The sequence below is a fragment of the Mandrillus leucophaeus genome, unplaced genomic scaffold (assembly GCF_000951045.1).
Source record: "Mandrillus leucophaeus isolate KB7577 unplaced genomic scaffold, Mleu.le_1.0 Scaffold284, whole genome shotgun sequence".
In the NCBI taxonomy this organism is placed as follows: domain Eukaryota; kingdom Metazoa; phylum Chordata; class Mammalia; order Primates; family Cercopithecidae; genus Mandrillus; species Mandrillus leucophaeus.
This window is the reverse complement of record NW_012102965.1, coordinates 777526-804635: the sequence shown is the minus strand read 5'-3', so window position 1 is coordinate 804635 and position 27110 is coordinate 777526. Positions and strand designations below refer to the sequence as shown.

At 37.5% G+C, this 27110-nt stretch overlaps 1 protein-coding gene across 1 annotated transcript in view; it reads right to left on the bottom strand.

Moving 5' to 3' along the window:
* Positions 1-27110, bottom strand: part of MAGI2 (membrane associated guanylate kinase, WW and PDZ domain containing 2) — a 765625-nt gene that overhangs the window by 115567 nt on the left and 622948 nt on the right. Inside the window, exons 10-12 of the mRNA XM_011985485.1 lie at positions 20429-20460; positions 14420-14609; positions 4959-5000 (exon numbers count right to left, since the gene is read on the bottom strand). Coding sequence (XP_011840875.1) covers positions 4959-5000; positions 14420-14609; positions 20429-20460 — 264 coding nt within the window. The remainder of the gene's footprint in view (positions 1-4958; positions 5001-14419; positions 14610-20428; positions 20461-27110) is intronic.

Sequence of the window (27110 nt, the reverse complement as noted above, 5' to 3'; positions counted from 1 at the left end):
CTGACCCACCCTGATTTCAAATATAGGGTGGTATGTGCCAGCCATTTATTTCATCTACACTCTTCCATTCTTCCCAGCAGGGGTGGCCAGCTTCATGGTTCATGAGCAGGTAGAGAGAGGCAAAGAGAGACCCCTTAGAGAATGTTGGTGAACGTGATTTATTTTTTATTTCTTTGTTAATTTTGAACACAGATTCAGAGGCTGCAGGGTCTGGACATTTTAGAGAAATGGTTAACTGGAAAAAAAGTTCATATGATAGATTGTGCCTTGAGGCAGCAGTTTTTTTTTGTTTTTTTGTTTTTGTTTTTTTTTTTTTTAGGGAAAATAAGAACATTTTAGAAAGCTAATTTTTCTTTGGTTTCTTTGTTTTCTTGGAGTCTGGCTTTACAAAATAACTAAAATTATATGTACAAAGCTGGGAGACATCATTCTTTTTCCTTCCCGCTTTGTTAGCTCTCCAGGCAGATTGTAATGTTTCTGAGTTTCCCCTAGCTGCTCTTCTGGCTGGATGACATGTTTCAATTACTGCAATTACTGTATCATGTTTTATCTCTTTCCTTATTAATGCAAGAACTTCAAGTGAAGAAATCCAAGGGCCAACTCTTTACCTCACTGCAACAGAGTTAACAATCACTATTCTTTTCTCTTGTTTCAAGAAACTATGCACCAGAGAGGTTGTTAGATGAGGGTATCTGGTAGATACCTATTTGGACCTGAGTTACTTTGCATGTTGTTCAACTGTGCCCCTTTTACTCTTCTGTTCCCTTGTTTTTTTTTTCTGTGCTCTTTTTAAAAAAAATCTTTTTCCTCAGCACTTTTTGCAGAACTGTCAGGGACACTCTCAGGTCTCGCTTAATGCAGCTCAAGAGGAGGCAGTGGTTGTAAAGAAACGGACTAAGAGGAGACAAAGCATTCTTTGGATATTAGTGTTCAATGGCCAGCTGTGGCTAGTGTTGCTTCTTAGAAGTTGGGTCCTCGGATCCTCAGGCACTATGGAACAAAGCATCTCATGATCCTCTTCCTAGATGGAATTTTACATGACCACTGTGGCAAGTTACTGAAATGAAATTTGCAAGTCTTAGTTTATTCTAGGCTCATACCAATATTGCAAAAACGAACTTTAAAAAGTAGCAAATGGTGAGCACATCCAGGTATCAGGACAACCTCTCTCATAATAAAGAAAAGCAGATTTCAAAAGCTGATTTCTATTTCACATGAAGACTCCAGGGGCTTCACATGCTGTATGTTTCCTTAGTCTTGCTTTACGTAGCTTTGTGCACAGTTAGGGAAAAGGCTGGGTAACTGAACACAACTGATTAATTTTATGAATGGATTCAATCTTCAAAAACGCAAAGAACAACAATTTTATGAATTAATTTGGCACATGGGATGCTGCTGTAAACACGTCAATTAAATTTTGGTACTTGAATCCCCTTTCATGTTTTAATTAAAACATAAGTACCATAGCGTATCATCACAGTTTGGCACAGAGGATACATTTATTCAATTTTTCCTGCTGGAAAGAGAATCACTCTTTTTGGCTTTTCCTTGTAAAGAGATTTAGGAAAGTTAGCACGAGGAAGATACTAGGAATCAAAAAAGGTTATTAAACATGGTCTTGACTTTTGGATTTCTATGCACTCCAGATATAGAATGAGTTAAACAGGAATTATATAGTTTCTGTTGCTCAAATCTAACATTACCTAGTAAGCAGCTAATACTCTATCCTTTAAAATATCCCTTCTCTTTACTTGTTTGCTTTATCCCTGTGGGTATGTGAATGTGACCAAGCACGTGTTAGCCATAATAGAAGCCATTTTCCAGTTTCTATTTGGTTCTCTCCTCAGCCTTCACATAAGCTCAGGTTTTTTCCATCCTAAATATGACTTTGCTCCCTCCTTCCATCTCTTTCTAGGAAAAGTAGTCTCTAGTGGAGCCTTCACTCTACCTCTGGTTCATTCCTGCCAGTCTGGTTTATGCTCTCTCTTAGCACTACTGCACTTTTTAAGGTCACTATGCATGCTAATGACCAAATTAAATGGCCTTTTTTTCTTTCCTTATACTGATTGATTTCAGTGCCTCATTTGATATTGTTGATGCACTGTTTATGACTTCAGATTTCTTTTGATCCTAAGTCGTTTCTGTAACACCCCATTTCCTGACTCTCTTATTTTTGGGTGGAGTTGCCCATTCAAAGTTCCTGGCCATAGATTCCATTGTTTCTCACTAATATTCTCCTTAGTTGATGGCATAATTACCATTGGTTGTCTATAGTGTTCCATTATGCATAGTCCATAGGAGTTGCTAAATAAACATTTCCTGAATTTAATTGCCTTAAGATACTCACCAGTCTCCTAGACCCAATGCACCACAGCATTATTCCACTATGGAGTTATCACTTAGTTTCATAAATACATATTATTTAGAACTTTCTATTATCAATTTTGCCTCTGTACCTAAGGATCTTATGCAGATAAAGTTAATAATATACCTTATAATTATGATAAATGTATCTGAGTCAAAATCATGACACAGAATTTGATGAGACATTTTATAAATGTGACAAAAAGTATGTGGCATCTACTTATTTTATCTTATTATTATTATTTTTTTGAGATGGAGTCTCGCTCTGTCACCAGGCTGGAGTGTAGTGGTGTGATCTTGGCTCACTGCAACCTCCGCCTTCCAGGTTCAAGCGATTCTCCTGCCTCAGCCTCCCGAGTAGCTGGGACTACAGGCGCCCGTCACCATGCCCGGCTAATTTTTGTATTTTTAGTAGAGACGGGGATTCACCATGTTGGCCAGGATGGTCTCGATCTGTTGACCTCGTGATCTGCCAGACTCGGCCTCCCAAAGTGCTGGGATTATAGGCATGCGCCACCGTGCCCGGCCATTTTTGTATTTTTTATTAGAGATGAGGTCTTGCTTTGTTGCCCAAGCTAGAGTGTGGTGGTGTGATCACAGCTCACTACTCAGATTCCTGGATTCAAGCCATTTTCCTGTCTTGTCTCGGTCTCCCAAGTAGCTGGGACTACAGGCACGCCACAGCGCCCAGCTAATTCTTTAAATTTTTTGTAGAGATGGAGGTCTTGCCATCTTGTCTAGGTTGGTTTTGAACTCCTCGGCTCAAGCTATTTTCCCACCCTGGCTTCCCAAATGCTGGGATTACAGGCATGAGCCACAGCGCCAAGCAAGATCTATTTATTTTAAATGCAGTCATGATTTTCCAGAATATTCTGATAACTTGTGTGGACATTCCACCAACTATTTGGATTGGTTCTTTTCTTCAAAATGTGAATTGCACAGTAACATAATATACCCCAACTATATTATAACTTTTATCTTCTAAGTAATGTATTTTTTAAAAAGGTAAACTGTTACTTTGCATATATGTCAAAGTAATCTAAACTACTGGGCCACTCTCCTTCTCCTGTTTTTAAATGAAGTACATTCAGAATCTGAGATTTTTAAGACATGTGCTTTTTTGTGACCAGTAAGCTGAGATTTAAAATTTCAAATTAAATCTTAATTTCATCTTGCAACTGTAATTACTAGGTCCCATTTTCTCTCTGGGCATAAGATAATCTTTTTAAAAAATTACAAAGATTTAACCGTCAGTATAGAGGAATAATCATGCTTTAAAATTTTTAGACCAAGCTAAACAAATACTTTAGGCGTTATTTTAGGAGAAAATACTAAATAATATCTTCCATATTTTCTACATATCCCCCCAAAAATGACATGGAAACTTACAGAATGAAATGATCTCAGGCACATATATTCTCCAAGGGGTGTTAGAACATGCTGAGATGGATAATGATCTGTCATCATGGAAACACTCTGGAGATGTGTGCTGTGAGCCCACGGCCCTGAAATAGTGCTACTATTATAAAACACTATTTTCCGCAATTGTTTGAGTATTCTGGCTTTCAATCTGGTGGTCTGATTAGCTGTTTAAAGCATTTTCATCATGAATTCTAAGAGCAAAAAAATTTAAATCTTCTTTTTCCTCCAACATTTGTACAATAACGTTAAATATTTTAACCTAAACTAAAATTGGTGTTTTCCAAATGGTTAAGTAAAAAAAAAAAAAATTTTTCCTTTTAAGCAAACTAATTGGTTATTACTGAAAGCTCTTAAAATTAAAATATGATATTTTAGCCTAACTTAAAATCTTACTGAAATATAGTATTTTATAATTGGCATGGTTAAAAAAAATTAAGTTGATATAGATATTTACTTGATTTGAAAAGAATTTCATTCTATGTTAGCAACATTTCTAATCCATTCTTTGGAAATGTCTGAATTGTAAATCTCTTGAGACCTTCTATCTTCTTATTTGTATCTAGTCTAGTGTTATTCAATGTAAAATAAAATGTAAGCCACATAAGTAATTTAACATTTTCTAGTAGGCACATTTTAGAAAACAAAACAGATGAAATCAATTTTTATAATATATTTTGTTTAACTTAGTATATCCAAAATATTATTTCAACAGAAATCAATATAAAATAATTAATGAAATCTTTCTTTTTTGTTTGGGCACTGTCTGTGAAATCCAGTGTGGATTTTACACCTATATGATAGCATATCTAAATTTACAGTAGCCAATTTCAAGTACCCAATAGCCACATGTAGCTAGTGGCTACTGTATTACATAGCACAGACCTAGTCAGTCTGATGGCTCTCTTTGGCAGCTGTTTTTCATCCAGCCTTTTACTAGAGTATTTAATGAAAGAAATTCATGAATATGACTGTTTCCCTTTGTCTTTTGTTGGCAGGCATTTAGGCTCACCATGATGAGACTTGCTGTCTACCTTGAATACATGTTTTATGTAGGTGACTAAAGTAGCACAGTGATTATATACTAAGAAACTGATACTACTCAGAAGAATGATTTGTTACACAAAATGGAAGACGTTTTGTTCACAGAACTGTGAGTACTGAACAATACTTGCCGGAGGAATCCATTCGAAAACTGGTCCTGGGTGGCACTTGTTCTGGATGGGAAAATGGGGAATTAAAGTTGAAATTCATTTATGGCATTTTAAAATTCATCTTTACTTTCTTTTTTGTTGCTATCATAACTCCCCCAAACACAATCTTATACTTATGTTTAATAATTTTTTTTCCTCTAAGATCCAAGTTAGTGGACAGATTTACCCTGCTTTATGTATGAGCATGTATGTAAATATGTTTCTTTTACATGCATCCAAAATAGAAAAATCTGAATTTTTTTTTAAATCAGGGTAGAATAAGATTACCATTTCTAAATATTAAGTTTTGATTCTCATTATAAGAATACTTATTTGAAAGTAAAGCCAATCTAGAACCTGAAATATATACAGAAAATATAGGTCCTTAAAAATTAGGTTATAATTTTGTGTCATAAAATGTTGAAATGAAAAGTGGAAAATCCAGTCAATAATTACACTAGTCCAAATATTTTGATATTTCCAATTATCTGGGCAGTTGAAATTATGTATAAGTAGTTGAGTTAAATTGGTTTATTTTAGTAATAGAGATCCTTTATAAGAATTATGATATAATCTATGCTACTTCTAATAGCATAAAAATTCAAAAAAGTGAGTATAAATCACCTTTAAAATGTAGGCATAGCCCACATTTAGAATTCTAGAACCTAGAACAAGCTGGTTGCACACTGTGTTCTGGAAGTATTTGGAGACATGTTGCTCTCATGCATGAACATTTTTCAGGGGTAGGCAAGGCTCCAATTGACATGCTTCCTCCTACTCTACATGGTTGAGATGTGCAACTCCTTACTGTGTGTTTGAGAAATGCAGACTTTCACCATGTCTTTATCTGGGACTGCTAAACGTGAAGAAGAACATAATTAAATTGTCCCTTGATTTTCAATCTGCCTTCTAAATCCCTGGTCTTAATATCATAGTGACAGAGAGGCAAGGCACCTTTCATTTCACAGATGGTTAAGATCCAAAATGCTGAGTGACTTGCGTAAGGTATTCTATACTATCTCACAGGAAACTCTTCAAGAACCTTTTTAGAAAACAAACGTATTATATCTAAGTTTTAAACTTAATTAGAATGCATTATCCAATAAAACTCTTTCTTGTTTCATTTTAATATTATCATGAATTAATAATACACTCTTTTCTGACCATGCTATACATTTTTTTCTTAACATCTCCAGATATTCTTCCTGTTCCTTCATGGTTCTGTCAGTAGAGAATTTCCTAAACCACACAACTGGGTTTAATATGAGATGGGCAGAAGACACATGTATGCAAACCTCTGGTCAAGAAATACTTAAGAAGCTAAAGATCTACGTTAAGATATGCTGAGTTACTTCTATCTGAGAGAATGGCAGGATATTTTTGCCTCTATGATGAATTTCATGTTAAGTTTACCACATTGTTTTGCTTTTGAATCATGTCAGGAATTACAGATAAAAATTAATTAAACATTACTAAACCTCTCTAAAACATAAATTCACATTGTAGGTAGAAGAACTGTAAAATGTTCTTGCAAGAACCACTCCTCCCACACTTTGAGACTTCAATATGTAAACTACTTGTTGCTTGGAAGAAATTTCATATCATTATTATTATTTTGGTCTATAAAATTATATATTTATGATATATAATCATCAATCATATGTGATTATTCCTTAAGAGCATTTATAGAGGAGGCAACTTACAGTTTTGAAAGGCAGAGAGTAAGAATCTAGTGCAATAGAACTCCTCCATTCTGAATGTGTTAAGATGACATAATTTTATAAGACAGTTGTACCATATAAAGCACTATAAAAAAATGAGTATTTTTTCCTTAAACTTTAAAAATTAAAATAAGACCAAAGTCTGGTTGCTTTCTCATTGAGCTTTGTTTCAAATAAAGCGCCAGTTGGCTCATGGAAGGCATAACAATCATTCCTCCCAGGTAAGCTGTGTTTAGCTTTCTGGCAGAATTGCTATTTTTTTATTTTTATTTTTTATTTATTTTTTATTTTTTATTATACTTTAAGTTGTAGGGTACATGTGCACAACGTGCAGGTTTGTTACATATGTGTACCTGTGCCATGTTGGTGTGCTGCACCCATTAACTCGTCATTTACATTAGGTATATCTCCTAATGCTATCCCTCCCCTCCCCCCACAATAGGAGATCATTTGGACACAGGAAGGGGATCATCATACACAGCATTGTTATTTTTTAAGAACCTTCATGTTTGGTGTGGCTGCTTAGGATTATGACTTGAGAAATGTCCTTTTGTCTGTATCAGGGATGGAAGACTGCTACCTTTAAAACACTTCCATTAGCTATAAAACTGACATTTTATGTTATACTCTCACGAGGACCGACTTGCCATCTAGCACTTAAACTCTGCAGCCCTGACGGTCTCACATTTATTCATGAATATACATTGGGTTAAGTTGTCAACTTGTGCAACCAACAAAATGCTTTGATATATTAAATAACTTTCAATCAAGAGCTGATTTTTAGAGTTTACTTTTTACTCCTCCTCCTGCCTTTATCCCTTAATTCCAAGATCTTTTAGTTTTAAATTACTGAATGAAATAAATTTATAAGCTCTAGGATTGGATCTAATTTCTAAAATACATGGGGAAAATATGTGTCCTACCACAACTTTTATTTTACTATCTCTATATTACTTAGCTCACACCATGGTAATTTCCTGTTTCAGAAGGAACCTGTTGGAAATATAAACGCTACCACAGTTATTTAGAAAGCTATCTGAGGATACCTTTTTAAAATTAGATTTCCAAGTTAATTAAAATCTACATATTAAAATGGCAGACACAGCTTAACTGGATTTACTGATCTTCATATTAATATATTATATGCAAAGTAATGCACAATGTGATATATTAGAAACTCCAGCTAAAAGGCAAATTTTTTCACAGATCAAATCATAACATACATTATACTAAGGATAACAATAATGTTTTTCCCATGAGAAAAGGGTGCAGAAAATTAATCTCTCAGTATAATTGAGGACATTTAAAATGATAACATTATTACATCTTTTTCTATCCTTTTATTTTTCTAATGCCAGAGTCACTGGTAAAAGTGTTTTAACATTTACTTATCTTATTTTAATATTTCACTAAAGTAAGATTGTGTTCCAGAGAACATACGTGGGGGGTACTTTATCTAACGCCATTGGGCATCAGCAGTGTTCGAGCAAATCAGGCCGGGGCTTGATCTAGCACAGTGTTCACATGTGAGGGTGTTCTCTGGGAAGGCACGGTGGCCTTTTATGATCACATAATAGCTGCCTGTAGCTATGACATCCATGAATTTATTTAAACCTTTCTGAAACTTTTTCATATTTCCAGCTTGGCTCAATTGGGTATTTAATTACATAGGAAAAGGAGACTTGGAGTCAGGAAAGCTTGAGCTGAAAGATTTTCACAGGCTTCAGAGCTCTAGTTTCGAGCACCCTAGAGAGATACTACCATATGTGATGTGGCTTCCCCCATCACTTTTCATTTAGAGATTCAAGCGGTGTTCTGCGATGAATAATGCTATTACAGTACCCCATCCTTTCAAGTGGCTCTGCTGTTAGGCTGGGAGACAGTACAAACTACAACTTTTGCTCACTAATAACAAGGAAAGAGCAGTAGAAAACCTGATAGTTTAGAAATACAACCACCCATTTGTGATCAGCCATGAATTACATATGTATTACAATCCTGAACAATGAAAGAATTCAATAATCAATGAACAACAAAAGAGCAGGATAACAGCCATAGATGTGAAAAACGTAACTGTCCATTTTTTATCTGCCACAAATTATAATTTCATTTCAGATACAGTACTAAAAAACAGTTTGCTTCTCTGTTATACTCTTGAACTGGCCTGTGATCACTTTTGATTGCTACCTTTGCTATGATACTCAGCGCTTATTATTCTAATTCTGAAAAGGAAAATTGATTGTGTGAGCTCTTTTGAAGACATTTCAGAGAAATTTCTATTCTAAAGAGGCTATACCATAAGGCACATTACACCATATGGATCTTTGACATTTTTATGATTCTACATTTGAGTGATATCTTACCACAAAGCAGTGTGGACATGTTGTACCTCATAAATTGTTTACTTATGATAACCAAAGTTCAATGCCAAGAGAAAAAAGTTTAAACAACTTCAGTCATAATTCAACTTGGGTTTAAACCAAGAGACAGAACCCTGAGGGAAGAGTTTCTGGAAATAAGAATGTTTCTTTTCCATTCCTGGTTGCATCTGCTTATTGTTCTAGCTTTCAAGGCTGCAGTGTGCAACAGGCCCAAGAAGTGTCCCCATGAGCTGAATGAGAAGACAAACCTTTAGAGTAAGACTGGCTTAAAGAAAAGTGAAGCAACAGGACAAGGCCGTCTCTCCTATATCAACAGACCCATCAGAGTGATCAAGACTTAATTTCGTAAGATTCCAAAGTGAGCAACATTCATTTTCCTTGGGAAGCACTTTATACTGCCTTGCCTATCACAGTTCCTCTTTTCAGTACCAGTATCTAGCTGTAGTTATTTAAGTATAATCTTTCCCAGAAGAAGGAGACAGATGAGATTAACCCCCTTTCAGTTCAGTGATTATCGTGATGTTGAACCTGACTTATTTTCTGTATTAAGAAAGAGGACTCCACGGCATAGCACTTAAATGTGCAAAACCTTACTACCTATTTTTTTTCTACTTCATTCGCCATGCACTAGATTTGTACATATGTCTAACTTTCTGGGTATGGAAGGAGTTTACTGGGCGTTTGGCTACCAACACAGTCACTAATAAGCCTTTACTTCAAGTTAGGGATAAAATATGTATAGGCAAACATTGTATCAGCCAAATAAATTAGCTTGAAAAAATTATTTATCTGAGTAGGTATTACGCTTTTTATTCATGGTATGTATATATGCTTTTCTTGAACAGTAATGTTCAAGATATATGCTTTTCTTGAACAGTAATGATGATTATTCCTTGAATAGATGATATAAAAAGGGAAAACTTGATAATTTATCATTCAAATGAGGACAGTCTAGGGTGGCGAAAAGTGAACTATTGATAATCATGCCAGGACAGCACAGACAGGGATTGTTCAGGAAACTTCCATGTGTAGTCACCCTAGATAGTCTTATAAGTAACTAGGCCAGTAATAGAAGGTTTCCTATCATATCAGAAATACGTGTTGGATGCAAGGATGCAGTCACACAGAGAGAAAGAAGGGAGGAGGAGATGCAGGGGAGAAAACACTAAGGGCCTTTAGAACTACTTTTGTCCAACGTTAGAAATGGCATATGTAGTTCAGCATTAGGAATGCTAGCATACAAACCAGAACGTTCAAGTCATTCCTACTGTGACTGTAAAACAAATTCAAGGCCTTCCTTTATGAGGTTCTTGGGAAAAAGACAGAGAAAAGACAAGTGAAAAATAGCACGGCTTGTCCCACTATGCAAAGGTATTTTCTTTTGTTTTCAATTTTTAAAATTGCAAGTAGTAGGGACATCAAGAAGTCTATTATCAATAGAGACTATTATCACACACAGAATAGTCACGTTTGTCTAAAAGTCTTTGGTAGAGAGGGAAGTTGGGGAGATTTTTGATCTTTTCTGGGAACTGGCAGTAATGACTGAGGGTCAATGTTTAAATAATTAATGTGAAGATCCAGAAGGTCCACTGATTAAAACTTTTTTAGGGACTTTTTGGGCAGAGTTATACTTTTATACATGTAAGTTTAAGCTTATATGGAATTAAGTAAGTGGGGAAAAATTCTTTTTTTTCTTTTGTTTTGCACAGAGTTCTCCAGCAAGGATTAATGAGATTTTGATAATGCAAAGGTACTTAACACATAACATTGTCTTGATTGAACATCAGTTTTCACATGGAAGTTGAGAAACTCTCAGTATGTAGTTATTTTTACTGCACAATTTCACACATTAAAATATTGATATTTTTGCTGTGTTGTGTAATGGGGCCTTGTTCAGAAATCGTTTTCCTATGTGTTTGTTTGTTTGTTTGTGTCCTCAACTTCACTGTAAACTTCTAATGAGCAGAGGTTATTTCTCGTAACTTCTCTTGTGGAGTGCCCTGCAGAGTTCTAGACACATAGTGAGTGTTTCATATATTCTTATTGATTGATATGGAGCCTGGAGTTGCCACCTCTGGGCACTGTGCCTAATGTTCTGAAATCAGAGGCACTGCTAGCCTGCTGGGTGGGAGAATCTTCCTTTCTCTGTCCTGCTCCATTCCCAGCTCATCTTGAGATCTCATGAAGATAGGAGGTATTTCCTATCACAGCGTGTACCTGTCATGTTCTGTTTCACGTGGCTCTAGTATCCTATGATCATCTTCATTTGTTTAAAATCACAGCAATATTTTTTCAGGAATACATCTTTATTAAGATGTCCTGTGCATGCATATTAAAATGTCAGCATAATCTAATTATGAGTCAAATGAGGCACAGCAGCATTTCCATCATTTGATAAATTTCCATCATTTGTAGGGGACTGGTGACTGGAATCCAAATGTTTCTTGACAGCCTTGACAGAACAAACATTCTGTAGCTCTGTACAGCTCAGGTTTGTGGGTGGAGGGGTGTCTTTTTATTTGGCGACTGCAACCCAGTTTTGAAAGTGAATGCAAAAATCTCTTTAGCTTTAGACATGGTTGTAAGGAAGGACACCATGAGATCACTATAGGCTAGGGAAAATGTCAAAGGACTCAGTTTAAACAGCTCTGGTTAGGATTTTTTCCACACTTTCCCTCGTTGCACTGATTTTTTTCCCCCCAGGAAAAGACACAAGAATAAAGAGAGCCAAACCTAAATGTTATGCATGTGATTCAAAGGAATAAGCATAGGAATGGTTCCTAATCACAAATTTTAAAATATTGATCTTTTGTTTGGGTATATACATTTTATGATCATTGCATTAAAAAAACCTATTTGAAGATGATGAGAAACAGACTGAGCTTTCCAATCATTAATTAAAATCTTTTTCTTTTAGTATTGCTTTAAACATTTACATGAGAAAATGAAACTTGGAAATGGAAATGTACAGGAGGGCAAAAGGCTGTCTTTTTTTTTTTTTTTTTTTTAAGACACTCACATATCCACAAGCAGAGTGAACGGATCAGCTATCCAGAGAGACTAGAGAAAGCGGTGCCATGCTATCCTGGTATCTTTAATTTTCAGTGGTAGAGCTTTTCTTACCTTGATATGATTTCTATGTTTCATTGACACTCCATTTAGTGTTATGAAGAAACGTGGTAGAAAAGAGAAGGATAGGAAACGCAATGAGCTTGCCCTCTTTTGGCTTCCTGAGATTTTTGACCCTGAAAACATTATTGTGACCTTAGAAACATTAGAGAGAGCTGATGAAAGCAGGAAGGGGGTGTGATGAGGGCGGCAGCAGCAGTAGCACAGGGAGAGCACTGATGGGGGCCCCACGGGGGGCGGTGAGGTGGGGAGTCAGGATGTTTGCTGTCCCTGCAGCTGTAGAGGGAAAGGGCGATGAAGAGCTACCAGACGAGGACTGAAAAAGAAAGCTCTGGGAGGTTAAGGCGGACTGGTTACTTGGTTTGTTACAGGTGAGGAGGGGAAAGGCAATGAACAGAAGCAGCATTGCAAGGGCTGGATAAAGAAATAATTCTTTTAGAGTTGAGAGAGCGTTGTGTACAAGAAAACTGAGGGCACAACGGTATCAGACAACCATAAAGAGAAAACTAGAGATAAATACCAACATTGTTTTTGTCCTGAATCATAAAGCTTTGCATTGGCTAGGAAACTGCAAAAAGGATGGAAGTGAATGATGAAGGAGGAGACAAAAAGCAGGAGGAAGCACCTCTTAATGCTCCCTAAATGCAATCACAAAATTAAACAAGTCAAAGAGGTGAGGATGATATTTTAATCCTATGCATTTCCAACTTCCATCTTAGAACTGTTAACTTTATCTTACTCTCTATTTGTTTACATTCATTATCTTATTTCCCCAGTTAAATGTGTGAGAGCAGGACATATTACTCATCTTTGGTATCTCCTCATAGTGCTGACAGCAAAATGGGCATTCGATCAATACTTGGTTATTGAAGCAGAGAAGGTATTAGAAACGGGGCTGAAATCTTTTCAATTTTTTTCAGTTTAATGAGCATTAACACCCTGAATTCATACTCTATTATGTAGTTAAGAATGCCTACTTTGTTCTTACTCTGCTACAGCAAAGACATGCTAATGATACCATCGAAAGATATTTCAGTTGTTCAGAAGGAAAGGAATGAAATATAGTAGCTCTGATGTAGCTTCTTTTTTTAAAAAAAAGTGTATGTGGGTTTGGGGTGGTGAGATGTTTCATTTTGATATAAATGATTTCTCAATGGCTTGCTGTCCTAACTATTTTTCAACCAAAATTAGTTCTACAAAGAGTTGTAGAGGATGGGGAAAAGGTATTATGTCTGCTTTCCCCTTTACCAGCTGGGTGCATAATTCTCAGCCCCTGAGCTCATCAAAAGAGTAAGCAGATTTGAGATCCTCTGAGATCACACACAATTTAAAACCTGCTATTCATGCTTCAGATGATAAAGTTGGAAACAAGACATTGGTGGAACACTGAAGCAAAGGAAATCAGCAGACTGTAAATGGGAGCGCCAGGGACCAAACTCTTCTACGAGGCTGGGTTTCCTGCTCATTTAATACACAGATTCTTATGATACTGTGAGATTCCTGTCCTCTAACATGTAGAGATGACTTGCAAGATGGTAGAAACAAGCACAACAATGGTGCAAGCAATATTAAAAGCCTTGTTTTCTAATGTTTATAAAGTACAACAATTTTAAAAGACCTTCAGATAAGGTGACAAGTGCATACACGACATTTTAAGACTGAATGTTCAAATGTGCCTGACTGCACTGAAGGAGAAGCAGAAAACTGTGAAGAGATGATTGGCACCTAGATCAGTACTGCATTCGGAACCAGTTGATTTCATGCTTGTGAGTTGGGAAGGCTTGGCTGACATTTTACTCAAGGTCCTAACTTCTTCAATGGCTACATTCAAGGCTCTAAGAAAAATCTATGCTTTAGGCTCAAGATCAGATTAAACAGATTTAAAAAAAAAGCCAAACACTTCTTTTCTGTATTTGGTAATCTAAACAAAACCAGCAACCTCACCCCCAAACCCCAAAAAATATATTCCCGATTTTCTTCAGGAGATTAGGGGAAGAAAAGTAGGAGATAAAATGTAAGGTGAAAGATATAATAAACCTACTTTTAGAGTCAACAGGCTTTCGAAGATAATTTTAGACCAGCTGGCTCTGCTCTTGAAACACTTTTGAAACTCAGAATATAAAACCATGCCAGATCATTCAGCCTCAATATATCTCCTGGTAGGGCCTCAGCTATTATTAATGTACCCTTGTTTCATGTGGCTTTCACTTACGCCTACTTTCATAAATGGCCCTAGATTTCTCGTAGAGCTCATATGGATCAGGCTTCCGCGGGTCAAAGGCCTCGGTTGAGTCAGGAAAGGAGCTCCTGTGAAGGGCAGGTGGGAAGGGCAGGTTCTGCGGTATGGCCGGAGCAGATAAACTCGTTTGAGGACTGCCTTGATTCTCCCATCGGTCCATTATCTGAAAAGTGAGAGGACAGAGAAAATGACTGACAAATTCTTCCTGGCTCTTTCTCTTGTCACCTTTAGGTTAACCTTTTTTCCTCGTGGACTTTTCTTCCAGGGAATGGGTAAAACTTTGGTATAAATTTCTTGAAAGAAAAGATTTTATGTCTATATAAGACAACATCATAAACTGTTATAAATGCAAGCGGTGCCTGACTTTTGAATGCAAACTTATATATAACTTATATAACCTTGTCAACAGTGAGCCGGTAATCTTTGGCAAACCACTTAATTTCTCTATTTTTTTTCCCCCATAAGATAAAGACAATGTGTCTCAAGATAAATCATGTGTAAGTGCTTAGAAATGTACGGTATTAGTTGTTTCTTTTCTAAGATGGTTTCAACATATTACATCACTTTCACTGGAGCAGAAGATGTAGTCATCTACTCATACTCATTTGACACCTATGCATATCGCAAAAACCTCCTACGCTCGAGCATTCAGTTGCTTTCCTCTCAGTTTAGACATAATTATGCAACCATCTAGGATTCAGGGATTGTTCAAAGCCTCCTAGGATGCCTCATTTATTGCGGATCTGGTAGTCCCTCCCCCAGAATTTTGCTACTGATGTTGCTACTTCCATAATTTCTTAAAGACCTGCAGAGTACTTCCCAGTTTATCATGTTCTTTGACATACATGATCTTCTTGGATCCTCACCATAGCACCATGAGATAGAGAAGGCAGAGATTAATACCATTTATTTATTTATTTTTTTTAATCAAGGAGGAAGACAGGCTCCCTGAGATCACCTATTGGCACTGCCAGCTTCATCTTCATTTATCAACTGATGCCTCATTCAAACTCAGTTTTTCTTTCCTGCTTTGAATGAACCGGCAGTGTATGTAAGATTTAGATTAGTTTGCCCTCCTGTTGAAACTCTGCCCTGTGTACGCATGGTCCTCAGGACAAAGGCCAAACTTCCGAGAGGGGCGTGGCGGGCTCCTCTTGACCCTGGGTTCGCTCACCTTCCCCATATTGGCTGATGGGCTGGCTTCTCATTCCCGAGGAGCCACCCGGTTCTCTTCTGCTTCTGAAACTTTGCATACTTCATTTCTCTTTCTGCATGTATTTTCCACTCTTCCATCCTCTCTCTCATTTCTCCTGGCTACTAGATTCAGAGGAGGTATCTCCTTTCCTAGAAGGCTCTTGCTGACCGCCCTGTCCCTCCTACCCCTCACACCACTTCATCACATCCAACTGTGATTACCATGAGTCTACCCAGCCATGTCTCAAACAGATCAGGCTGGGACTGGGGCTGCATCTGTCTACTTGTTGTATTACCAATGCATAGTTAGTACTCAGAAAATGTTCATTTAGTGAATGAATAAAATATGCCCACTTTAAAAAAAAAAACAACAGTTTTGATATACATTACATTGAACTTGGCAGGATTGTAACTTTCTGTCCCCTATGCACTGTCCTGCTTTAGTTTTCACACCAGCTATATTTTTGTCAGGGCTCCGATTCCAGCTCTGGTCTGTTCACTATCAATATTTTCAAGCTGGAAAGGATGTGAGGTGCCATATGCTCCAGTGTTTTTTAAACTGTGCACCTGTATAACACCAGAGACACCTGGGGACTGCCCTGCCCTGCACACCTGGGACTGGGACTGTGGCAGGGGTTCATGTTGAGCCAACAAACTGGAAAAGAAACGGGTCACTGACCCTTCCTTCAATAAGATTGGCTTCATTTTAATTTGTTTTCTATGTGGGCTACTGCCCAAGATTTCATCTGAACGAAGTTTCTATAACTGTCAAGGATGGAAAACCCCTAGTCTAGTTCAATTTCCTCCTATGAAACAATCTCTAGAAGCATAGAGAGGGTAAGTGGCTTGTCTGAGGCCCAACAGTTGCCAGTGGCAAATCCTGGGTCAGAACCACCCTATAACTCTAACAGAATTACTCGTTTACATAATATCACACTGGGGGGAATAACTGGTAAATATGGTTTGAGTTTTAGTGAATTTTGTGAATTTTCTGCTCAGCAGGCCTTGTGCTCCCATTTGTAAAAATCTTTATGTACTTCATAATTCATCTGATAGCAAAATTCATACAGAAAGCTATTCTGGGTTTCCTTGGTCATCCATTCTGGGTGACCTTGCCATGATGTGGAAGGCCACATTTGTGGGTAAAGGCATATCCTTGGTAATTTTTCACTTCAGCTGACGGTAGGCACCAGGTGGATGCATTCTAGCTGTGACTTCATCCCTTCTGTTTTCAAATATAAGATACTCAATACTAAAAAGTAAATAAATTAGAAATATGGTCTGGGGAGCTGTAGTATCTCCCATTTGTCATCATAGGGCTTCAGCAAATGTCTATTTCTTTCTCCCATATTCCATAGAGGGTTACTTCATACCCACATGTGTCTTGCTGGTATATGTATTCTTCATGTACAGTCATTCGACATGCTTCATATGAAATATTGGTGTTTCTAAAAAACAATCTTAAAACTACAGAACAAGTAATGCTTTGGGCACTGTTTGGGAAGGCTGCCATGGCAGATTGACAAATTCTACAATTTCTGTAGCACAGAGATTGGGGAATTAGTCAAGAGTCCAGTTCATGCTTAGCAAAGCATTCACAATTTCCTACTGTGACATTCATTAACCCTTGAGTCACTCTGTCAGGGTTTCCCAAAAGGCTGTAAAGCAGAAAATCACTGCACCCAACAAAAAGCAGACATACTATTCTGTTCCCCATCACCTCCTGCCCTGCTCCCTCCTAAATGGAGTTACCTGGTGACTCCTACCCAGAAGACCATGGGGCAAACCACCTGCCCCGGGGTCAGAGGTCACCCCCTTAGCTGGGGCTGGTATGCTGACCCGACTACACCTTCTGAGGGGTGGATTCCGTTGACTCTTCCCTACTTCCTTAGACACTTTGGTCTCTGGACTTTTGCTTTCTACCTGGGATACTCACTCTGTGCTCCTTTCTACCTTCATGAACCCCCTGCATTCTGATCCTGTCCCCTTACTGAGGTAGATGGGCCTTACTTGGTTCACCTAGCATCTTCTTGGCCTTTCTCTGTTTAGAGTTTTTGTTACCTGCCAAGTGTTTATTTCTCAACAAGCTTCTTTTTGGGCCACTCTTGTCCAGTCCCAGTGGTGTCCACACCCAGGCCAATGTTTATAAACATCTCACTAGAATAAGCACAAATGGAAATAAAGTTGTTTTCTGTAGCTGAGAGAAGTCTGTATCTCTGCTGGCCTTGGTGAATAAATGGATGTCTGTGAAACTTTATGAAAGGACAGCCACTGAAATATCAGTGAGCAGCCTGGACATACAGTCCACACCCAGGCATCAAATAGTAAAGAGATTATGAATGAGGCAGGCCCCTCTCCCCTACTCCCATGAAATGCTCTGCTCAGAAACTGTTTTCTTACTGTAGAAAGTGGAGTAGTTTAAATCCTTCCCCTCACTATTTTGGGCAAGGTTGGAAGATGATGGCATTTGTCTTGATTCTGTATCTGTAGAATGCACTTGATCCTTTCCAGATGGAAAGAATGAGAACTCACTACTTTAGCATATTACTTGTTCAACAGGAAGTGACTATCTTGACATGGAATAGCATGAGATGTGGATCAGTAAGACAGAAAAGAGTCAGGGAGTCACACAGGACTAGGAGGAAGCTAGATCTCACCCCATATAACATTTCCTTATTCTGATCCAAGATATCATCAATCCTCCACCTAGCATCTTCCTGGCCTTCACCTATTTAGAGTTTATGTTACCGGCCACATGATTATTTCTCAACAAGCTTCTTATTGGGCCTCTCTTGTCCAGTCCCAAAGTGTCCATGCCCAGGAAGGTGGGACTGGATAAGCGAAGGACAATAAGGGCCACACTCAGAGGACAATGTGTATAAGCCCACATACTGTGGTATATTGTTACATACTTGTTTTGATTAATAGTTCAGTCAACTATGTTCATTTCATAGAGCATCCTTAAGTGAAGGCTCTTGAATGGAAGGTCTGCTTCCTGTGGTGATAATAGCTCATGTTTTCAAGCTCAGCATGTAGAGGCAACATGTTTTAAGCACCTTACATAGATTAGCTCATAGAATTCCTCACAATGACCAAGTGAGAGGGCGTTACTATCTCCACTTTGCAGATATAGAACTTGAGACTCTGATAGCTTACATAGCTAGCTCAAGTCATCTAGTTAGGGAAAGAAGCAAAACTTGAGTCCAGGCAGAATGCCTTTAGTGCCAGCACCCTAAACAAGTGTATTAATGCCACACTTCCTCTCATTATAGTCCTCAAGAGTTTCCGGTAGATACATGGAAGACATTAAATCTGTAGCCTTCTACCTTCCTTTGTCTATGCCCTGGAAGTCCAAGCCTTAGCTTTTGTAGAAATACATGGATTCAGGACTAATTGTACATTGAGTTCTATAAAACATTTTTTGGAATTATTGACTATGAATGTAATTACAATAATGACAGCAAATGCTGCAATTATACCAAATGACATAATTTGGTATAAATGTGGGACGTATAAGGAAATCACTAGATTGCATAATTGTAGCACCATGATGAGGTCGCAAGGTTCCTTGTTAAATTAGATAAAGATGTGTATAACCACAGAGTATAGATTTAAGTTTGGTGGTGAAAGGAAGAAACTATTTAGACATCGGTTAAGATAAACCAAATTTCATTTTGAACATTTATAAGTATCTCTTTTCAAAATCACATGCATCCTTAAGTGATTTGCTAAGCTTAAATAGGACTGGTTTTCCCATCTAATGTTCTTTGTGGACCAGATGAGTCAAATCCTAAATGAGGTCCTGCTCAGGAATAGTCTTCTGCTTTGCTGCAGCCTCTTCCGGTCATGGGTTTCACATATCGCAGTTAGGGTAGAGTATTCTAACACATAAAATGGGATCCCAGAAAACCAGTCCCAGCTCTTGGGACTTGGGCAATTAATAGTTTCAATCTATCAGCAAGTAAAGACCATCTCTAACTGCTAAGCCAACTTGGCTAGCCTAGCTCTGCAAAAAGATTGTTAAAACCCACCAGCTTCCTATATTGGCACAGACATTTTACCATGTTTCATAGGGAAGTAGGCCTAGAGTGGTCAGATGATGGTAGAGATCTCCAGTATCTGAAGAAGACTCAAAAGCACCATTTTGAGTGATTGTCAGGTGTGGCAGAATATATACACAGTTTACAGAGCTTAAATACATGTGTGTACGTATATATACACACATATATGTACACACAAAGACATATACACACACATTATATGTATATATACACATACATATTTTATATATACACATATATACAAAGCTAACATAGATACACATGACACACACACATATGTAGCTCTGTAGACATTAAAATGTAAATGTAAATATATACAGAGTTAAATTTTTTGTGGGCTAGATTTAATTTGCAGGTCAAGACTTCTGGACCTATAGTTTATATTATTTCTAAAAATTCCATGTTATGAAGGCTACATAGTATTGTGGACAGGAGAAAAACAAAAGGTTTCTAAAGTAGTTTCATTACATTAGGCTGCATAGTGTTAATGTTCATTTTGCAAGTATATATTTTAAAAGGGCAGAATTGTTTTTATAGGAAGGTGAGATGAGTGACTCTTGTACTTGTGGGACAGACACAAGACAAAGGGATACAGAGGATTTATTTTTTTGACATCACAGACTTCTAGAGTTGAAAGAGATTTTGAGGTCACCAAATTCAACTTTTATTTAATGAAATTGCAATAGTAAGTAGAAATAAAGAAAGAAGCATAATAATTCCAACTTACAGGCTTTGGAGTTTTCCATGGAGAAAAGAAACCTGTAATAAAGAAAACAATATTTGAACTTTGAAAATATTGCCCACTGCCACTTACGGGTGGCGTGATATTAAGATAATTGTAATTGATTTTAAATTAGTTAATAGGCAACAATAACAATAACAAACTTCTGCCTGACTGTATCATTTTCTTCAAGGAGCTCAAAATCAAATAATTTCATTGGAATTGTACGAATGATTCTAAGAACATTCCTTACTGGGCAGCTGAAGATACTAAGGCACAGAGAAGGCAAGTGAACATATATCAAATGGTCAGGGCTTGACAAGGTTCAAAATTCAGTCACCCTTAGGGATTTCTATTGCACAGCCTTAGTAGGGGAGAGAGAGAGGATATTGACATACATTTTGATTTCAAAGGTAAATATCTTCGCTTAGTATAAGAAATGATTGTTTTATTTACCTGCTTTATGTGGTTAAAAATCAATTAATAAGCTTTCATTATTCCTAAATTTAAAAATAATGTATACACTTACATTATGAATTGGGTTCCACTATAAATTTTTGTGAGTGTTTCTCCACTGAGATGGGGCAGATTTCTATCTTTGTGCCCCAGTACTAGCAAATATTTTGTGTGAAGAGCTCAAAATGTTTGTTAATTGAATGAACCATGTATCATGGAAGCCTTTTTTACCCAATGTATTGATCTCTTTCTATTATCACAAAATATAATGATTTGAGTGACCCTGTTGTGATTCAAATGATTAAGATAATTAAAAGTAAATGATAGATTAATTCCCTTTTTAAAAATTATGATTTTAGCATATGAAATCAATTTTTTAAAGGTGATAAAAACAAGCTTAAAATAGAGGGAGAGGGCACTGCCACATGCTGGTCCTAACAATCCAAAACTTAATCGAGCACATAGAACAAAATCATATCTTTTCATGTATCTTCCTTCTTTCAACAATTTTCACTTAAGTTCATATCAGGTAGTTTCTGATAAAATCCCTAATAAAAATGAATATTGAAAACATGCCACATACTATGTTTTCATCTTTAAAACAGACTTGTTCAAAATGGGCATAGTTGACAACTATTCCTCTTTCCGTTTGTAGGAAATATCTGTAGAAATCGGGATACATAGTTATCTACACACATTAAGGAATCCAACTCAGCATGGCAAAAATAGTAATTGTACCACAATGCATTGTTGTGAATAAGTGATGGTTAATTTTATGAAAAGAGTTAAACTGAGCTGGGTGCAGTGGCTCACGCCTGTAATTACAGCACTTTGGGAGGCCAAGGCAGGCGGATCACCCGAGGTCAGGAGTTTGAGACCAGCCTGGCCAACATGGTGAAACCCTGTCTCTGCTAAAAATATAAAAATTAGCCCTGTGTGGAGGCATGCACCTGTAATCCCAGCTACTTGGGAGGCTGAGGCAGGAGAATTGCTGGAATTCAGGAGGCGGAGGTTGCAGTCAGCCAAGATCCTACCACTGCACTCCAGCCTGGGCAACAGAGTGAGACTCTGTCTCAAAAAAAAAAAAAAAAAGTTAAACTATATAATCCATCATGTTTCTAAGCTTTCCTTTGAACCTAGAGTTAAGTTTAATGTTTAGGGGTAATAACCATCTTACCCAAGAAGCTTGGTAAAATTAGCTCTCTTTCTGTCTTACATACGCTGTTCACTATTTCTCTTTCCAATTAATAAAAAAACTATGTTCACTGTATGGTTTATAAGGATTTAATTGCATCCTTTTTGGAAAGAGTTGACAGTAAAAATTACAGATAAATAAATACATTTATCTCCTTGACTCATTCTGTAAAATACCAATGAAAACAATTCGACCATGGGTTTAAAAGTGAAACAAATTTTAACCTATTGGCTGATTGACCATTGTCTTCAGTGAAGTATAAAATTTGTTTGCTGTTTTATGGAATTGCCAGCAATAGTACTTTTGAGAAAAGACGTTGTTTATATATTTTCACAACGTCAAAATATTCAATTATTTCCTGTACTTTCTTTGTGTCGTCACCTTCTTCCTGCAATGCCCAAATAGCCTTTGAGTATTTGCTATTTCACATTTGACAGGTGCTGGGATTCTTAGACTTTGATACAGAGGTATTGAAAATAGTTCCTCTTAATGGTGCTCTCATCTCCACATGAGACGTTATCTTAAAAGATGATTTTCCCTCCTATAGAAAATGTATAATCATCTACCCTCTCAGGAGTTATGGCGTCAGAACTAAAATGGTGTAAGCAGGAGCCTGGCGGAGAAGAGACAAGGAGAGAGGGTGTTTAATTTGACTGCCCTTCATCATGGGTACTTGGGCTCCTCATTCTTCTAAGGCTGATTCATTCAGTCTGACCTCAGACCATTGGTGCAACCCAGGGCTCCTTTACTGCTCACGTGATGGCAGTTTCTGGAATATTTCTAATGTTGAGTTGTACTGCAGAAGCTTCAGTCTCTGAAGCAATAGTAGCCCTTTCTGAATCATTGTTAAAAAGAAGTTGCTTGCTGCAGAGTAAGGAATTTCATGTGGTAAGAGAGAGCATCAGAATAATTTCCTAAAAAAAAAAAAGCTATTTTTGTTTACTTGTCAAATTATTAATCATGCTACAAACATTTAAATTAAGATGAATGAAAAACATTTATTTTGGATATACTCAATTTGGTCCTGATGAAGAGAGAAGGTCAAATTTTCTATGTGATTAAACTCCAACTTTCTGCTCAACTTCATGGGAAGTTGTGGGTCAAACTGCTATAAATGTCTTGTATGTTTTTGTGGGGATGGCCCCTCTAGGAAATCTAATCTATTTCAATTAAAATTAAAAAGCACTAAAGGCCAGGTGCGGTGGCTCACGCCTGTAATCCCAGCACTTTGGGAGGCCGAGACGGGCGGATCACGAGGTCAGGAGATCGAGACCATCCTGGCTAACACGGTGAAACCCTGTCTCTACTAAAAATACATTAAAAAAAATGAGCCGGGCGTGGTGGCGGGCGCCTGTAGTCCCAGCTACACGGGAGGCTGAGGCAGGAGAATGGTGTGAACCCAGGAAGCGGAGCTTGCAGTGAGTGGAGATCACGCCACTGCACTCCAGCCTGGGCGACAGAGCAAGACTCCGTCTCAAAAAAAAAAACACTAAAAACCAAATCAAAACTTTCAAATCCTTGAAGAGACATGCTGGTTATTATATTGAGCTTATTTCTGAAATTATTCTGGTAGGGCATAGATCACAAAAGCAAGATAAGACTTCTGTGATCTAGGAAGTTTTGCATATACGTGTATTGTGTGTTGAATCTCCACACTATGTGAATGGAATAATCTCTATTGGGCATGATTATTTAAAAACTAGTTGCTAAATTTTGCCTTGGCTGTTTGCCTCACAGATCATAGGGACATTATTCCTCTCATCCCCGAGAAACTACTATACCTCACTTGGCGTCCTAGCCTTTCTCAAGTCTAAGCATTTTTCTAGGCTTGGTTCATCTGAGAATATTAATTTTGGGGTACCTCATCATCCATCTTCATAGAAAAACAGGAACAGAGATACAGACAACTTTTTCTTCAGCCTTTCTGAGTTGAGGTAGTACATTACAAAACCAAGTTTATAGGAAAAGAGTCGTATTCTTTAAAATAGTAGTAATAGTAATAGTTTGTTTTAGTTTCTGGCCTTTATTTCCCCTACTTCTATAGAAAGCTGTATATTAGAATTCTCTGGTAGGATTAAAATTTTTTTTATAATGACCTGACTCATGTTTTTCATACTGATCATTTATTGACTTTTATCCTGAGCCACTTGTTGTGTGTTTGAGTGTGCATTTGTGTGTGTACAAATGCAAATGTATTTATTTGAGCTTCAGTCTTATGACAAAAGCAAGAGCTCAAGATACAGTTATAAGTTATATGAAATACGGATAAGAACATAAAACAAAAAAGAGAATAAATGGAAAAATTTAGATGTAGCTAATATCGAAACTAGATGCGATGCATTTTTAAAATTTATTTTTTAAATAGATGCATTTTAATATAAAACACAAAACTGAATTACACCTGTAAAATCTGTCTTCTTTGGAACCAGAAATAAAACTAGAATATATTTGTAACTCTGCATCTAAGAGCGCAGTGAGATGGGCAGAGAAACAGACACACATTGCAGATTGTTTAGGCAGGAAATCCTGGTACTTGAAAATGACAGAAGAAAAAAGACAACACTGATTTCATTATTGAAATGTAAATTGAATCTACATGTCAACTAGATACAATGTTTTTTCTTGAGACAGGGTTCCACTTGGTCACCCCAGGCTGAAGTGCAGTCGTGTGATCTTAGCCCACTGCAACCTCTGCCTCCCAGGCTAAAGCGATCCTCCCACCTCAGCCTCCCAAGTAGCTGGGACCAAGGCACCTGCCACCATGCCCCGCTAATTTTTGTATTTTTAGTAGAGATGGCATTTCCCATGATGATAAGGCTGGTCTCAAACTCCTGGCCTAAAGTGATCTGCCCACCTCAGCCTCCCAAAGTGCTGGGATTACAGATGTGAGCCACTGCGCCTGGCCCTATGTTGTGGGAAGTCAGAGACCCCGAACGGAGGGACTGGCTGGAGCCGCAGCAGAGAAATTGGCTAATCACATTAATGATTTAAGACAGTCTGTTATTTGGCTTGGGGATTGGCTTATGAATCTCGAACATTGCATGCAAATGCAGTGCAATTGGAATACTTCTGATTTCTGTATCACACCATATTCCTACAATGAGACTGATCATTCATGGGAAATGGTCAAAGGACACTTTCTGGGTAGGAAAGATAATTTATCCTTGGACAAAACCAAACTAAAGAAACAAATTTTGAAGCCTCTCAAGCTCATTTATCCATTGTTCCTGGACCTGAGGCATTAGATCAGGTGGCAGAAAGTCTTTCTGGACTAAACCCCACGACTTGGATTAAGTCTACTGGGGACTCCACTATGGTAAATTTTGGAATTATGTTTCTCTGTTTAATTGACTTGCTTTTAGTGTGCCAGAGCAGCCAAAGTATCCTGAATCAAAATCGAGAGAACAAACAAGCCTTCATCGCCATGGCACATTTATATAAAAAGAAAAGGAGAGATGTTGCGGGAAGTCAGGGACCCCAAACGGAGGGACTGGCTGGAGCCATGGCAGAGGAACATACATTGTGAAGATTTCATGGACATTTATCAGTTCCCCAAATTAATACTTTTATAATTTCTTATGCCTATCTTTACTGTAATCTCTAAACATAAACTGTGAAGATGTCACGGACATTTATTGGTTCCCCAAATTAACAGTTTTATAATTTCTTATGCCTGTCTTTAATCTCTTAATCCTGTTATCTTTGTAAGCTGAGATTGTATGTCACCTCAGGACCACTATTCTACAAATTGATAGTAAACGTGTGTTTGCACAATATGAAATCAGTGCACCTTGAAAACGAACAGAATAACAGCGATTTTAGGGAACAAGGGAAGACAACCAAATGTCTGACTGCCTGCAGGGTCAGGCAGAATACAGCTATATTTTTCTTCTTGCAGAGAACCTATAAATGGATGTGCAATTAGGAGAGATATCACTGAATTCTTTTCCCAGCAAGGAATATTAATAATTAATACCCTGGGGAAGGAATGCATTCCTGGGGGGAGGTCTATAAACGGCCGCTCTGGGAGTGTCTGTCTTATGCGGTTGAGATAAGGACTGAAATACGCCCTGGTCTCCTGCAGTTACCCTCAGGCTCTCCAGGGTGGGGAAAATCCCCACCCTGGTGAAATTAAGGTCAGACTGTTTCTCTGCTCTTGAACCCTGTTTTCTGTTGTTTAAGATGTTTATCAAGATAATACATGCACAGCTAAACATAGACTCTAATCAGTAATTCTAATTTTGCCCTTTGCCTTGTGATCTTTATTGGCCTCAGAAGCATGTGATCTTTGTGACCTCCTCCCTGTTCATACATCTCCTCCCCTTTTGAAGTCCTTAATAAAAACTTAGTAGTTTTGTGGCTCAGGTGGGACATCACAGACCTACCAAAATGTGATGTCACCCCTGGAGGCCCAGCTGTAAAATTCCTCTTTGTACTCTTTCTCTTTATTTCTCAGACTGGCCAACACTTAGGGAAAATAGAAAAAATCTACATTGAAATATTGGGTGCAGGTTCCCCCGATAGCCCTAAATACAATTTTTAATGAACTGCAGAAATATGGTTGCCAGATAAAATATATACCCAGTCAAATTCGAATTTCAGAGAAAACAATGAATAATTTTTGGGGTATAAGTATGTTCCATATATAGCATGAGACATATACTACATGGGACATACTGTTATTAAAAATTATTTGATACTTCTGGAACCTATTCATACTAAAAATTACTCATTGTTTATCTGAAATTCAATTTAATTAGGAATTTTATACTTTTATTTGCTAAATCTGGTCATCCTATGTAGGGAACAATTTATATATGTCCCTGGTAACCATTTTAAAATAAAAACACAATAGTAACATCTACTGTAGGTAATATTTATTTCATTTGAAAAAAAACCCTGAAAATATTTACTATTTTCTTTATTGTCAGGAATCTTGATTTTGAGAAACCTTAGAACATTGCATTTGCTATACAGATCATTGCATTTTGCTGACTGCCTTCTCATTGGGATCCTGGACTGAGGTCACCTCATGCG